Genomic DNA, 15761 nt, shown 5'->3' with positions numbered 1-15761 from the left:
CCGCATAACTCTTTTGTCGGGACTGTGCAGTCCTCAAGTTTTCCCGTATGGCCTGAACTTGTTCTTCTGCTCTTCTAAGAATTTCTGGCCCAAACACTTGGCTTTCTCCAGTTTCATTCCAATACAGCAGAGTTCTGCACTTTCTACCATACAAAGCTTCATATGGAGACATTTTGAGGCTGGCTTGGTAGCTGTTATTGTAAGAAAACTCTGCATATGGTAAGCTTTTATCCCAACTCTGCTTGTAGTTCAAGGTGCAGGCTCTTAACATGTCTTCCAACACTTGGTTGGTCCTCTCTGTCTGTCCATCGGTTTGGGGGTGAGATGCGGAACTGAAGTTCAGTTTAGTGTCCAAGGATCTGTGTAGTTTCTGCCAGAAGCGAGAGGTAAATTGGGTACCTCTGTCCGACACAATCTTTTTGGGTACCCCATGTAGACACACAATCCTTGACATATACAACTCGGCAAGTTTCGCACTTGAATATGTTGTCTTGACTGGGATAAAATGCACAACTTTCGTTAAGCGATCCACCACTACCCAGATAGAATCGTAGCCTGCTTGAGTGCGGGGTAACCCGACGATGAAATCCATACCAATTTCTTCCCACTTCCACTCTGAAACTTTCAAGGGTTGCAATAATCTTGCTAGCCTTTGATGTTCTACCTTTACTCTCTGACAGGTGTCGCACAAAGCCACATATTCTGCAACATCTCTCTTCATACCATACCACCAATAATAATCTTTCTTCCCTAATATTATCTCCGGAGGTTGGTCGCATCAGAGGGGCGGCCCGAAGGGGTCTGTAGCCTCCAGGAATAAGGCCTCCTGTTGAGTTCGGAGGCCGAAGGCTCTAGGGGTACATGTTGTAGCTTCAAGTCTTTGGAAGGGCCACGTACGTGCCGGAGAGGTGGTCTGAAGGGGTTCTCAGTCTCTGGGGATAGGGCCTCCTGCCGAGTCCGGAGGCTGAAGGCTCTGGAGAGACCTTTGATAGCAATCATCAACAATTATTGTCAGGCTGGTCTATTTTCCTCCAACAGTACCCCTCATTCTCTGGCCTCGATGTTTGGAGGGGTGAGAGGATATAAGGAAAACCAACTCCAGCCTGGGTTTGTAGCAAGAATGCCCGAAGGCCATTCACTATCCCTGAGGAGTATTTCGGCGGGAACTGCGGGCATTGACGGTGAGGCCTAATGCTAACGGTGCATTGGTGATGCGGCACACCCTGGTGTTATGCTAAGGTTGTTGGTGCAGCTGGCATTGAAGTCGGAGTCGAAGACCGAAGACGTATCAGCAGAGGTGGTACATTCCGAAGACTATTGAAATTGGAGTATGCGGTATCAGGACTCGAAGCCAGAGCGGCATCGGTGGAGGTGATGCACTCTGGGGTCCATGCCGAGGCCGATTTAGATTCTTTGGACTTTTCTGGTGATGGGTCTTCTCGCCATTTGAGTTTATCAGAGTGGGGTTCATGTGTGGGATCGGGGAATCCCCACATTTGCTAGTTAGAGGACGGTAGGATGGGATGTGTCACTAGCGCGTTTCTCACTGGATAATGCATGGATTCATTTAGGGTCCTGTATCCATGCCCCTAGCAGGCACTAAAAGGAGTCTAGGTCATTAATGTGACGGAACATTCATGCAAGAAAACGAGGTGTTGCCGTGGGATGTTGCCATGTGTCGGTGGAACAACCGGAATATGGCCACGGGCCCCTAGAGATTAATGAGGGACACCATGGAGCAACACCACGTTGGTTCCGCTTCTCTTCCTAGGCATACGTGGCTGCTTGGCCCGGGTATAAAGCTGGAGTCATCCGACTGGATTTATAACCGCCTCACAAGCGAGCACTTGACTTTGAATATGGCATCATCTTCCTGCCCATCCTCTTTGGAAACATCGATGATCTTGAATGCTTCTACTGGGGATGGACTGTTTTGGCCACCAGTGTCCAGCTTACGTCCCTGCGGGGTGAACAGCTGCCTGTCGCCCCTGCCCAACCCCTGGCTCGGGAGACCATGCCTGTCGAGATCATCGATATTTTCGACGGTTGACTAGGATCTCCTTGGAGGGAGAGTGACGAGGAGGAGTGGACTTCGGCGGTGAGGGCTGGGAAGAAGTGAGAGGAGGCCCCAGCACTGGCTCCTTCGATTTCTTCTTCATCTTCTGACAGCTCAGGGGCCGGCTACTGCATCAGCTTCCGTGGCGGTAGGCCGCGGATGAGGTGCATACGCCACTCCATGCTTGGCCCCTGCCGAGATCCGTAGGAGGCAAAGGTAGAGTTCGGGGGTGCTTCATGGACATCCTTGTTTTGCCATTCGACTATGGCCCTACCGCGGGCCATAGTTATCTTTTGCCACCTTGTACTCTTTCTCCCCTTGGTTTGCTCTCTTGGGGTTTGTCTCCTGTACAACAGCATTTGTACTGTTTGCTTCTTTGTACGCATCCTCCGGATGCACGATTTGTTTAATAATATAATTTGGGCTTTTGAGGGCGATTGTATCTCTTTTTAGGCCAAAGTGTAAGGGGATCCTTCGAGCACGGGACCGCATGTATGTGTGCCTTCGTAGGCGATGGCTAGTTTTTAGAATGACCAACGTACTGAGCCTTCACATAGATCATCGCCGGTTTCGTTCCTTCTAGGGGAGAGGTGGCCTCGGGAATCAGGCGGCTGTAGATACATAGGATAACTAAGGAGGGTTGGGTGAAGCAGTGACTACCCCATCGAATCTAGTTATTGTGTACTCCTTGGGCTCGGCGCTGGTAGAGCCTTCTTCCAAATCTATTCCAGATTTCCGACCCAGCAAAGTCCATCTAGAACCTTTGGAGACAAGCTCCGGAGGTGGTCCTCGACCCTTCGGGTCCTTAGCCACTACCTGGCTTCGGAGGCAATCTGCTTAAAGCATGGTGATAGTGTGTCGGAGGCAAAGCCGAAGGCTGGGTGGGAGAGGTGGTCCTCGACCCCCTCAGCCCTTAGCCACTGCCTGGCTCCGAAGGTAATCCACTCGGAGCCTAGCGACTGTGTGTTAGAGGCGAAGTACAAGGCCAGGCGGGAGAGGTGGTCCTCGACCCCCTCGGCCCTTAGCCGTTGCCCGACTCTGGAGGTAATCCGTCTGGAGCCTCGTGACTGTGTGTCGGAGGTGAAGCCGTAGGCTAGAAGGGAGAGGTGGTCCTCGACCCCCTCAGACCTTAGCCGCTGCCTGGCTCTAGAGGTAATCCACCTGGAGCCTGGCAATGGCGTGTCGGAGGCGAAGCCGATCGCCAGGCAGGAGAGGTGGTTCTCGACACCCTCAGCCCTTAGCCGCTGCCCAGCTTCGGAGGTAATCCGCTCGGAGGTTAGCAACGGTGTGTCGGAGGTGAAGCCGAAGGTTAGGCGAGAGAGGTGGTCCTCGGACCCCTCGGCCCTTAGCCGCTGCCCAGCTTTGGAGGTAATCCGCTCAGAGCCTAGCAACGGCGTGTCAGATGTGAAACCAAAGGCTATGCGGGAGAGGTGGTCCTCGACCCCCTTGGCCCTTAGCCACTGCCCGGCTCTGGAGGTAATCTACCCGGAGCCTGGCAACGGCATGTCGGAGGTGAAGCCAAAGGCTAGGCGGGAGAGGTGGTCCTCGACCCCCTCGGCCCTTAGCCACTGCCCGGCTCTGGAGGTAATCTGCCCGAAGCCTAGAGACGGCGTGTTAGAGGCGAAGCCGAAGGCCAGGCTGGAGAGGTGATCCTTGACCCCCATGGCCCTTAGCCGCTGCTAGGCTCCAGAGGTAATCCGCCTAGAGCCTAGCGATGGCGTGTCGGAGGCGAAGTTGAAGGCCTAGTGGGAGAGGTGGTCCTCGACCCCTAGCCCTTAGCCGTTGCCTAGCTCCAGAGGTAATCCATTCGGAGCCTTGCGATAGTGTTTTAGTGGTGAAGCCGAAGGCTAGGTGGGAGAGGTGGTCCTCGACCCCCTCGGCCCTTAGCCATTGCCCGGCTCCTACAATAACCAGCTAGGGATATTGTACTGTTTCTCGTGCCATGCAGAGTGGGATTTTACTTAATGTTAGCATGATGTTCATAAACGATGTATGAATCGTGTCTTTAGATGAGACTTCAGGGTGATGACTTTACCTGTTACCATACATGTTTCAGTCATGCGGGCCATACCTCTTCCTTTGGGGAGGGGGATTTATACCCCTTTGGTCTGTTGGCTATGCCTGTCAGGGGCTAGTGGGCCTCACACCCCTCTGGTATGGAGGCACTTGCCTTCAAGATGCCGGGGGACTTTATCCGATAGGTTTTTTGAAACCTCTCCATGTGGCGGAGGTTTTTGGAACTCTCTCCATCTTGCGGAGGTTTGGTAAGACTCTCCGTCTTGCAGAGGTTTTGGGAGTCTCTCCATTTTGGCAGAGGTTTTGCAAGACTAATTGGCGGAGGTTTTTGTAAGATGGTCCGCCTCGTGGAGGTTTTCGGAAGTCTCTCCATTTTTGTGGAGCTTTTCTAAGACTCTCCGTTTTTATCGGAGGTTTGGTAGGACTCTCCATTTCTGCTGGAGGTTTTCAGAGTCTCTCTGTTTTAGCTGGAGGTTTTGCAGGGCTCTCTGTTTTTATCGAAGGTTTGGTAGGACTCTCCGTTTTTGCCGGAGGTTTTGTAAGTTTCTCTGTTTTTGTCGGAGGTTTTGTAGAGGACTCTCCGTTTTTGCCTGAGGTTTTGTAGGACCCACCGCTTTTGCTAGAGGTTTTGTATTCTTTTGTAAGACTCTCCATTTTTGCCGGAGGTTTTGTAGGACTCTCCGTTTTTGCTGGAGGTTTTGTATCCTTTTGTAAGACTCTCCGTTTTTGCTGGAAGTTTTGTAGGACTCTGCATTTTTGCTGGAGGTTTTGTATCCTTTTGTGCGACTCTCTGTTTTGCCGAAGGTTTTGTAGGACTCTCCGTTTTTGCCGAAGGTTTTGTATCCCCTTTGGCATGTATTAACGCCGAAGGCTCTACATACTATCCGGGCTACACAATATCTTCCAGGAAACCTAGACAGTCTTGCGTTCCAGGTGACCTAGGCATACTGCGTCTGCGGTGTATAGGCTTGTCGTGCTCCCAAGGAAACACCCCGGGTGCACCGCAGCACAGTCCACCAAGGGTGTGCCCTGGCGCGTAGCATTTATACGACCGAAGCTATGCAATACCTTACAAGAAGCCTAGGATTGATGCCCTCGTGGTCACCTAAGCATGCTACGCTCGCGGTATATAAGCATGTCGTGCAACGAGGATTTGTTGTGAAAACATTCCTCAGAGCACCGCATCCTCACATCAAGGTCATCCCTTGATATGCGGCGTCCACACTACCAAGGCTATGCAATGCCTTCCAAGACACCCTGGTATAATCTACCCTCTGGGTGACCTAGGCATGCAGCGCAACTGCACGCGTGGGTTTTGCATGGTTATGCTACTAGTTAAGTTTAGCAGTCTACTATTGGCAATAAGCAGCTAATTGTAGTATAAGACATAGCTAGGTCAAACGACTCTTCATAACTCATGTCAAATGAAGATGTAACTTAAGTTCTACTGCTTACTGCTAAACAGGGACATAATCTAGATTTACCATTTCTACCTAATGGCTATCTGTTGTAAAAACTTCTAGCAGTAAGGTTGGAGGCCTCCAACATATTTTTATCGTACTGTACGAAAGATAGACCACCTGGGTAAAATATCTATAGGTAATAGTTGGCGTACCTTTACCAGAATAAGGTCTCTATTATGAGGCTTGAAGGCCTCGAAGCCTACGGCTAGGCCGGGAGAGATGGTCCTCGACCCCCTCGACCCTTACCTGTTGCCCGGCTCCGGAGGTAACCCGCTCGGAGCCTAGCAACGACATGTATCGGAGGTGGCACCGAAGGCTAGTCGGGAGAGGTGGTCCCAACCACCTTGGTCCTTAACCGTTGCCCGACTCCGGAGGTAATCCGCCCGGAGCCTGGCGACGGTGTTTGTCGGAGGTGGAGCCAAAGGCTAGTCGAGATAGGTGGTCCTCGACCCCCTCGGCCCTTAGCTGTTGACCAGCTCCGGTGGTAATCCACCTAGAGCCTGGCGACAGCGTTCTTCGATTTAGTCCTCATTGCTGGGATATTGCATCGTCAGTAGCGAAGTTGGTGGCGACAGAGCCGGGTCGAAGGGCTAGTGATCTGCCCGGTAGTTTGGCCCAGGCTTCCAACCCCTGTGCTATCCTTCGCCGATTCCCTCTGTGGCCAGGTATCCTACTTGTCTTTCAAGGTACTCCTCCCTAAAGGTCGTGAGGGTTCAGGAGTTATTGGTATTGTAGCCGCACCCTGGTCCGTGCAGGATAAACCCGTATGCCTCTGGGGGTACCGGAGCTTGTGGTTGATGTTGAGGTCACTGCTAGGGGCTACGTGCCCTAGAGCCAGTGGTTTCCCCAGGGCCTCCTTTCCTTTGGGGAGACCTTCAGGGTCGTCTGGCGAACCGGTTTTCGGAGCTGGAATGGCTCCGACTGCGCCTCCCTGGACGAGGTGGACTTGGGGTTCCTCGCGTGCGGTTGGCATCTCGACGCTACGTCAGAGGCACTAGCGGGGTCTGCACACTCCGGAGCATTACGCCTCTTTGGAACCTTCCTTTGCCAGGGGGGGCCCAAGGAGGATGCTGGGTGTACAAATTCTCTGAAGGTGTTGGCTTGTCCGGGGTGTCCCAGGTGGTGTCGAAGGAGATACCTTGGGATGAAGTGCAGGCAGGAACATTTCGGGGTTCGACCGCCCAGAACCACTGGAAGTCGGCGTGCTTGGATGCGACCTCGGCCGCGACCTCTTCTGGTGCAGTGAGTCCTAGGCTAGAAGGGCTCCGTGCCGTCTGGAGTTTTTGTACCGACCCAAGGTTCTGGGTCGGTCAAGGTCGGAGGAACGCCGTCCCATACGGCAGCGGGGCTAGAGGGTATACGTGATGTGCACGGCTGAGACAGTCACACATATGGTTGCATGGTTGCAATGGTGGATATGGCGGCTAGCGCGTTGGTGGTTTTTTCTGGTGGATTCCTACCTCTCTTTAGCACTTATGTGTTCGGTCCCCATGGACGGCGCCACTGTTGGAACAAGAGTTCGTCTTATTCCAGCAAGTACGGCGAGAGTATCTTCTAAGGAGGAGACTCAAGCATGGAGACGAAGTTTGAGAGGATGGAACACCGCAAATGTATTGATAGTAAAAATATTGACTGAGCTAGGATGGAGTATCACATGAAGACTTTCTTTCTGACTTCCCCTTCTAGGTGACCATGACCCCCTATTTATAAGGTAGTACGTAGCTTAGTGTACGAGTTGTCACGATGTGCAAATATCTAGGATCTGGCAGAATTACTAGGCCTTATCTTCAATAACTACCTTTTACCCTACATAGAAGATAAATATCTACCATGGTAACTATTTTGGTGCCTAGCCCCTGAGGGGTGAGTCGGTTGCCAATTACGTCCTGACGCCGCCCTACTGGGGGTGTCAGGATGACTTGTACCCTGTTGGGGTGTCAGGATAAGCACCACTTTCATCGGCATTAATCGCTTGTCACCTCGCGTCAGGTCGGTTGCACAGGGTGTCCTTTCTTCCCTGATATTGATCTTCGAAGGCCGGTCACGCCTTTAGGCTTCGGAAGGCTGCATGGGCACCAGAGGGGCGGCCCGAAGGGGTCCGCGGCCTCCAGGAATAAGGCCTCCTGTTGAGTTCGGAGGCCGAAGGCTCTGGGGGTACTTGTTGTCGCTTCGAGTCTTTGGAAGGGTCACGTACGTGCCTAAGAGGCGGCGCGAAGGGGTTCACAGCCTCTGGGGATAAGGCCTCCTGCTGAGTCTAGAGGTCGAAGGCTCTGGAGGGACCTTTGATAGCGATCGTCAACCATTATCCTCAGGCTGGTCTATTTTCCCCCAACACAGACCAAGTCTTTTCTATCTCAGAACTTGGACATGAAGGATCTGGGAGAAGCTAATGTAATTTTAAGCATCAAACTCCTAAAGGACGAGAATGGGTAACTCTAAGTCAATCCCATTATGTGGACAAGGTGCTTACACGTTTTGGTATGATAGACTGTAAGCCTGTAGCCACGCCCTATGATCCAAATGCTATGCTAAAGAAGAATGTAGGCCATGGGAAAGACCAGTTAAAGTATTCATAGGTGATAGGTTCCCTCTTGTACTTGGCTAGTGCAACTAGGCCTAACATCTCATATGTTGTATGCAAGTTGAGTCGTTATACGTTCAACCCGGGAGATGATCATTGGATAGCACTGGAGAGAATTCTTAAGTATCTGAAGAGGACAAAGGACCTAGCGATTCATTATTCTGACCATCCTACAGTCATAGAGGGATTCAGTGATTCCAACTGGATCAGTGACTCGGATGATATGAAGGCTATGAGTGGATATGTTTTCACTCTAACAGGCGGAGCAGTGTCTTAGAGGTCATCTAAACATACCATCCTTACTCGCTCCACGATGGAGGCTGAGCTAGTGGCACTAGACTTAGCAGTCGTAGAGGAAGAATGGATTAGAGAACTCCTTTTTGACCTGTCGATATTGGATAAACCATTTTTGGCTATTCTCACCTACTGCGATAACCAAACCATTCTGGTTAAGGTGAAGAGTAGGAAGGACAATATGAAGACTTCAAAGCATATAAAATGGTGAATCAAGTCGCTAAGGCATGCAATTGAGACGTGTATAATCGTTGTGGATTATATTCAGTAGGAATCTTGCAGATCCTTTCACAAAAGGAATGGCTAGGACTGTCATTCAGGCAACATCGAGAGGAATGGGGTTACTACCCACTGAAAATATTCACACTGGCAGTAACGTATCCTAGGAGATCGGAGATCCCATGAACTAGTCTCTAGGAAAACAGGCTACGGATATAAGAGCAAATTGTTGTTATGCTCTTCTGTAAGAGAAGGTGAGACAATGGCTCCTAATGAATTTAGTGTCGTATGGCATTAGATGTCGTCCTACAGGACATCTAGGAGAATTCACCTATATGAGTGTGATTATGTGGTCGCAATCATAGAGAAGATGGGTACTTCTCTGTGTGACATTCATGAATTAAGATAGATGGACATGACTATAACGTCCAACCCGAGAGCTGAAAACAAGGCAGCCTCGTACAGGGTGCTATATGAATGGAAGTCCGCACACCAAGGTGGAGGATCAAGGTTCTATCCTCCTGTACCTATGTGGGATGAAGTTTATGTTGCTTGGTAGTGTGTTCAAACCCGAAAGGTACATCTTACTTAAAACCTGTATATAAAATTAGTATTTCCAACATCAAAATTTTGGTGAGGATTGTTGTTATTTGGTTAAATTTTTAATATTGATTTTCTTCATGGGCCAACCAGTTTCCTTCCCTTTGTCGGCCACTTTTAGTCTTTTGGCCCAAGCTCATGAGGAGCTCACTACATGAGCTTGTGCCGGCACTAGGGTTGGGATTGGGTGCGGTTTTTGGGATGAACTCGAGCTGGCTTCAGGTGGCTCTTGAGCGGCGGCGGTGGTTGAGTGGCACCCAAATCTTCCAGGCTCATGCGCTGATCCGTGAGTTGGCTGGGCTCTTTGCTAGCCACCGGTTCCGATTTGGACAGTGGGGAGTCTTTGAGCTGCGTAAGGATTAGGGAGGCCTAGCCAGATTCGGTTGGAGGTAGGCAATCCTGGGCGTGTGTGCTCGAGGTGAGAGTTTCCTATATCTATCTTGGTTCCTCCTCTCGGTTGTCATAGAAAAGAAGTGACAACTCTCCCGTGTTATCTGCTCTTGGTTCAGTGTGGCTTGAACACTGGTCCTCTCTCATGCTCGGCTGTGAGCAACACTGGAGGAAGCATATGTGGTGGTGGTTACTGGAGCTGTGACGCCCAAGCTCGTCCACACGTGCCGAATGCAGTGCGGTTGGCTTTGTTTCTCGGATCTCCTTCACGCCACCGCCAATAGTAGGTGTTAGGTTTTTTGGGACAGCGGCTAGTGAGCCATGCTTAGCCTCTCTTCGTCATGCCATTGAGCAATTTTCTCTGTGAGCTTCTATCTCTTTTTGAACTGGACGATATGGTAGATCCAGCACTGATTGCTCGATGATGAAGACTTAAGCTGAAAGTGTACTAGATTGCTGAGTACAATAGAGAGAACTTGATTAATCCTCTGATTTAGCAGCTGTTCTGGGCAGTGCTTGAGCTTTTGTGTCTGGGATCTTTTGATCTGACCCTGTATACTGAGTTGCGTCATTCTATGGTATACTTTGTGCACTGCTGATGAATTTGCATCCCTGGATTGAATGCTATTGCACTGATGGAGCTGTTAATTGTTTACTCTCTTTATTTTGCTGGTCTGCAGTTCAGCTAGTTCAGATTGCCTAGTTCAGTTTCAATTCTGTAACTCTGAATTCTATTGAGCACTATCCAGGGACACTTGATTTAATTCAGAGGATAATAGATCATGTTCTCACTCTAGTTGTGCACTACTGATGAATTTGCATCCCTGGACCGAATGCTATTGCACTGATGGAGCTGTTAATTGTTTACTCTCTTTATTTTGCTAGTCTGCAGTTCAGCTAGTTCAGATTACCTAGTTCGGTTTCAATTCTGTAACTCTGAATTCTATTCAGCACTGTCCAAGGACGCTTGATTTAATTCAGAGGTTAATAGAATCTAGTCCACTTGTGATGCATTTAGTGATAGGTTTGGAGGCACAACCTAGTTGTTCTAGAGCCAACTATAGATAAGTCTGAAAGCAATACTTTTATTCTACTATTGTTCAGTTTTGTTCACACGATGAATGATCTTTCTGCTCTAGCTCAGATAGTTTATTCCTTCAAGATCATGTATTTAGTATATGTACTGTTATGCTTTTGTTATACTATCTTTGGTTTATGGAGATTCATGCTCTTAATATCGCATATTCCACAAGAAGTAAAACCCGATGTTTTCTAAAATTAACTCTTGAATTTTTATATGCGTCCCTTACGATGGTCATCTAGTAGCTAGGCCTCGTCCTTGCTTCTCTCCTCAAAGCTATACGCCTATACAGCAATTTAGGGGATATACGGCAATTTAGGGGTCCTTATACACATCAACCTCTTCTTCTTGTCCCAGGAACAACCGTTTTTTGTCCAAAGCGTGAAGCTGTCGATCGGGCGACAACTTCGTGGCATGCACCACTTTGGTTTCAACGACCTCTTGTCGCTTCTCGCAGCCAATCAGCAAGTTACCACGCGTACGTATGTATTGTATGTATATATAAGAGGGCTTTGATCCTTAGCTGAAGCCTGTGCAGAGTTGGAGCAAATCGCCTGACATGGCTTCAATCCTTCACTTGGCGTTGCTTCTCCTATCCATAGCCTCCCAGCAAGTTCTTGCCGCGAAGCGGCACCATACCATCAACGTTGAGTCATTGCTGTCTAGTGCGATGTGCTCTCGGGCACCTGCTGCTCCAGGTTACCTTCTATCTCAACATCTCATTTCTGTTGCTGAATTACACAACAATTTCTTCCTCTAGCATGGATCATACGGTTTGAACAAAGATATCTAGATAATCTATTTGTAACAGCAGAAAATTATTAGGTAGCACAAATGAGAGAATAGAAGCATGGAATTTAAATATATTCACGTATAAATATGTATTGTATCACAAATCCGTGCAATTATGCAGGCTAGCTTTGATCTTGTTGTAGAGACTTGAGTAAGCTTTTTGTTCATGCAGCTACCCCAGCTTCTCATCCAGGAGGTGGTAGCTCCCTCCAAATCGTCCGGCGCTCGTGCCCAACAACAGGCGCCCTCAAGACCGTGTCGGACCACTACACCACCATCCTCCGCCGAGATCACCACCGAGTCCAGTCCATCCATCGCCGCCTTGGAGAGCCGCGTAGGCCAACCACCATTCCTGCGCGTCTGGGCCTTCCCTTTCACACTTATGAGTATGTTGTGACCATCGGCATCGGGACCCCGCCGCGCAACCTCACAGTCCTCTTCGACACCGGCAGCGACCTCACCTGGGTCCAGTGCACGCCGTGCAGTAGCTCCTGCTACCACCAGGAAGAACCATTGTTTGACCCGAGCAAATCTTCCACGTACGCCCACGTCGCCTGCTCCGCGGAGGAATGCAACAACGGAGACAGCCAAGAAACAAGTTGTGCAGAGGGCTGGTGTAGGTACACCACGAAGTATAGCGACGAATCCCACTCTGGGGGCAATCTTGCGTACGAGACTGTGACTCTGTTGCCGCTAGCACCGCCGGCCACCAGAGTTGTATTCGGGTGCAGCGATGAGTCCAGTGACTTCAACGACATGAGTGTCGCCGGCCTTCTCGGCCTAGGCCGGGGCGAGTGGTCCATCCCCTCGCAGATACGGCAGAACTACGGCAGCAGCTTCTCCTACTGCCTCCCTCCGCACGGCAGCTCCACCGGATACCTCACCTTCGGCGCCGCCCTTCAGTCGCAAGCCAACCTGACGTTCACGCCTCTGAAACCCGACCCTGACTTCTACCTAGTGGACCTCACCGGCATCTCCGTCAATGGCGCGGATCTCCCACTACCAGCGGACGCGTTCAGCGCCAGAGTGGTCATCGACTCTGGCACGGTGATCACGCGTCTCGAGCCGACCGCGTACTCCCTTCTGCGGAATGAGTTCATGCGTCATATGCTCGGCTACACAGTGGTGCGTGTGAAGGGCCTAGACACGTGCTACGACGTGACGGGGCGCGACGTCGTGACGGTGCCCCGGGTGGCGCTCGAGTTCGGCGGCGGAGCGAGGATTGACGTCGACGCGTCCGGAATACTAATCGTGGCAGCTGCCTCCGGAGCCTCGGTGGCGTGCTTGGCCTTCGCGCCGCTGCCGCCGGATGTGTCGCGTATCAGTGCCATAATCGGTAACATGCAACAGAGGGCGTACACCGTTGTGTTTGATGTGGAGGGCGGGAGAGTTGGGTTCGGAGCAAATGGATGCAGTTGACATGCTTGAATGCTTGATGAAACAGGACTATGAGGACTCTTCAAATGAAAAAAAGGCAGGCCTATACATTAAGAACTTGTTTTTTTCTTTTGGGAAGGGACTTATCAAGAACCTGTAAGATTTCCTATAAATTTCCTACGAAATAGTTTGTTTTCTATACGACTTGGTTATCAAGGCCTAGCAAATAAAATCGCTAACCCCATTTGCAAGGGCTCTGTTTAAACGTACGGTTTTATTTTCGCCGATCCAAAGAACGGAGCCTCTTGCTGGCTTGGATATGGGTTCAGGGCTCCGGATCCGGTGTGCATCATCGGCTTGCAGCTGGTGCGGCGGTCCGATGTATGGCGTTCCAAAGTTTATTTAAAAAGTTTCCGTACTGAATTAAATAATTTCTAAACTTTATCGAGAAAAGTTCCGGTAGTTGGTTGAATTAGTTCCAAATGTTACTAAGAATATATTTATTAAAAAAATCATGCACCTAAGTTAATAAGTTCTAAACGTTATCGAGAAAAGTTCCAGCAGTTAGTTAGTTCAAAAGGTTACTAAGAAAATATCCCCTAATTGGTTGTATTTCCAAACGCTATTGAAAAATGGCCCAATATATAATTGGTGAAATAAGTTCCAAAGCGCCCGAGTACGATGATTCATAGAATACAAACTGTTTAAGGGAAATAAAATACAAATTAGAAATACTAGTTGCCAACGGGGCTAGTTTGTAAAATTTCGTTTGACCTTCTATATGCTACAATGCTACTATGATTGTGTATAGTTATTTAGAGCTTCGCTGTGGCTAACTCACGTCGATACGAAGGGGGCATGCCTAGAGATATTTGAAGAGAAAGATGTGAATCATGTACGACATAGCTCCATAAAATCAGTCTCAAGCAAAATCTCTTTTTTTCTTACTTGCGGATAGTCTCCAGCAAAACTTGCCCAAGTGGCATCATCATTAAGTAGGTTTCAGGATGTCATTGCGAAGCTTGAATCGTGTGCATCCTGCTTGAGCCTTGCAGAGATAAGCACGAATCCAACGTGGCGCGCCTGGCATCAACTGCTCAGACATAACTGTCATTCACTGGTGTCATGCGACATGTACGTAGGTATTGGATCATGTGTTCGTTTTGTCCCAGTAAATATAATAAAAGTTTCTTTTAAAGGACATATTCAAGTTTGGAGATAAGTTTGGTAACAGGATGGGTCGGGGTCGGGTGTAGCCAGAACGTACCCGACCCGAAACTCGAATAAAAAACCCGATCCGAACCCGAATCACATATCGGGTGCAAAAATAAACCCGACCCTGAACCCTACAGGGACCCGAAACCCAATAGGAACTCGCGGGGATCCGAAACCCGATGAGAATCCGTGGGTTTTGAACATGCAGTAGCCACAGAACATGTGCATTTTGAAGTACAGAACCATGAACTGGTTACCCAACCATGAAAATAATGTATATAGAATAGCAGATGTACCAAATAATAAAATCAACCATAAACCATGCATTCACACATGTACAGAAGTACAGAACCTAGAAACAACTTAACAACATGCATAAAGAAGTACAAAATATGGTTTTATCAGCATCCTTATATAATAGCAAACCATCTCATGGTTTTATCCTCACATGTCCTGAATCCTGATTCGAAGTTCCACACATAAAAGACAATTCATAAATAACAGGTTCACACTTGACACTTGACAGTAAGCAAGTAGCCAAAGCACAAGCTACAAGCCAACAACAAAATGAGTAGTACATTACTAGTTATTACAACATGTCTTGCCCAATGACCAAATAATAATTAACAATAATAGCTGAAAGATAAGCATGGAGCCACAACAAATTGTAGAGCTTCAATTCTTCCTCCAATTCTTCGTTCAATCAATAATAGCTGAATCAGGTTCCTCCTAAATATAGAGAGCATCATTAGCACTTATACCAGACAATAGATGACGGGTCATAATATTATCCGTCACCAATAACATAAGTGACGGATAATAACTAAACCCGTCACGTATGACTTGGTCATAGATGACGGGTCCCCCTCCAACAGTCATAAGTGACGGATCATAATTTGACCCGTCACTTATAACTTGGCAAAGATGACGGGTCTCCCTGGGCCAATTATAAGTGATGAGTTATAATTCAACCCATCACTTATGACCCTTAATAGGTGACGGGTAACCTTATCACCCGTCACCTATTACTTAACTATATTTTAAGAGCTGGCCAGCCATTGTGCAGACGAACAGTTACTACACAGTGCCGCTCGCTCAGTGGCTGGCAATTTTCATCGGCTCCTCTAGGGATTCTCCAATATCTTGTTGAAGTTTTAATTGGTGCTAGGTCTTTGAAGGTTCGCATCTCCCCCTTTCCTCCTCCTTTTCTCTCCTCCTCTAAACCCTAATTGGTAGATTTATTGTATTTTGAGTTGTAATCAACCATTTTGCATGTTTATCCAAAATCTTAGTACAAGTGAGTTATATTTATGTTAGATTTCATATTAGATTTGCCCAATATACTGCGAGATGCCACAGATCTAGTGTATTTATAGGGAATTTTTAATCGTGTGCTTAACCATGAAATTAAGGTCATTGTTAATGAAGAATGAATGTTTTTACATTAATTGTAGATGACGGACAGAAGCTGGATGTACCTTGAGACCCAAACTTATCCGGAGTACCTGAGCGGGGTGAAGCATTTGATGAGTGCTGCCTTGGCAGATATGAAAGATCATGGTAAAATATCAATGTATTTTCCATGTTGCGACTGCAGGAATGAAAAAAGTTCCCAAAACCAGACAATATCCATGCACACTTGGTTATGCGTGGATTTAAAGAGAATTATACGTGTTG

At 48.5% G+C, this 15761-nt stretch overlaps 1 protein-coding gene across 1 annotated transcript; it reads left to right on the top strand.

Moving 5' to 3' along the window:
• Positions 1–11244: 11244 nt before the first annotated feature.
• Positions 11245–13134, top strand: LOC133925878 (aspartyl protease family protein At5g10770-like). The gene is made up of 2 exons (XM_062371621.1): positions 11245–11398; positions 11665–13134. The coding sequence occupies exons 1-2, from the start codon at positions 11260–11262 to the stop codon at positions 12909–12911; spliced, it is 1386 nt and encodes a 461-aa protein (XP_062227605.1). The 5' UTR covers positions 11245–11259; the 3' UTR covers positions 12912–13134.
• Positions 13135–15761: the final 2627 nt, after the last annotated feature.

The sequence above is a fragment of the Phragmites australis genome, chromosome 8, assembly GCF_958298935.1.
Source record: "Phragmites australis chromosome 8, lpPhrAust1.1, whole genome shotgun sequence".
Classification (NCBI taxonomy): domain Eukaryota; kingdom Viridiplantae; phylum Streptophyta; class Magnoliopsida; order Poales; family Poaceae; genus Phragmites; species Phragmites australis.
Note: the sequence above shows the minus strand (reverse complement) of the source record. Positions and strands in the feature narration are given on the sequence as shown.

Bases quoted from the DNA above. Each gene is read 5' to 3' on its own strand.
- LOC133925878 (XM_062371621.1), top strand. From the start codon at position 11,260: ATGGCTTCAATCCTTCACTTGGCGTTGCTTCTCCTATCCATAGCCTCC. The intron at 11,399-11,664 runs GTTACCTTCTAT...TTGTTCATGCAG, and splicing joins TCGGGCACCTGCTGCTCCAG to CTACCCCAGCTTCTCATCCA.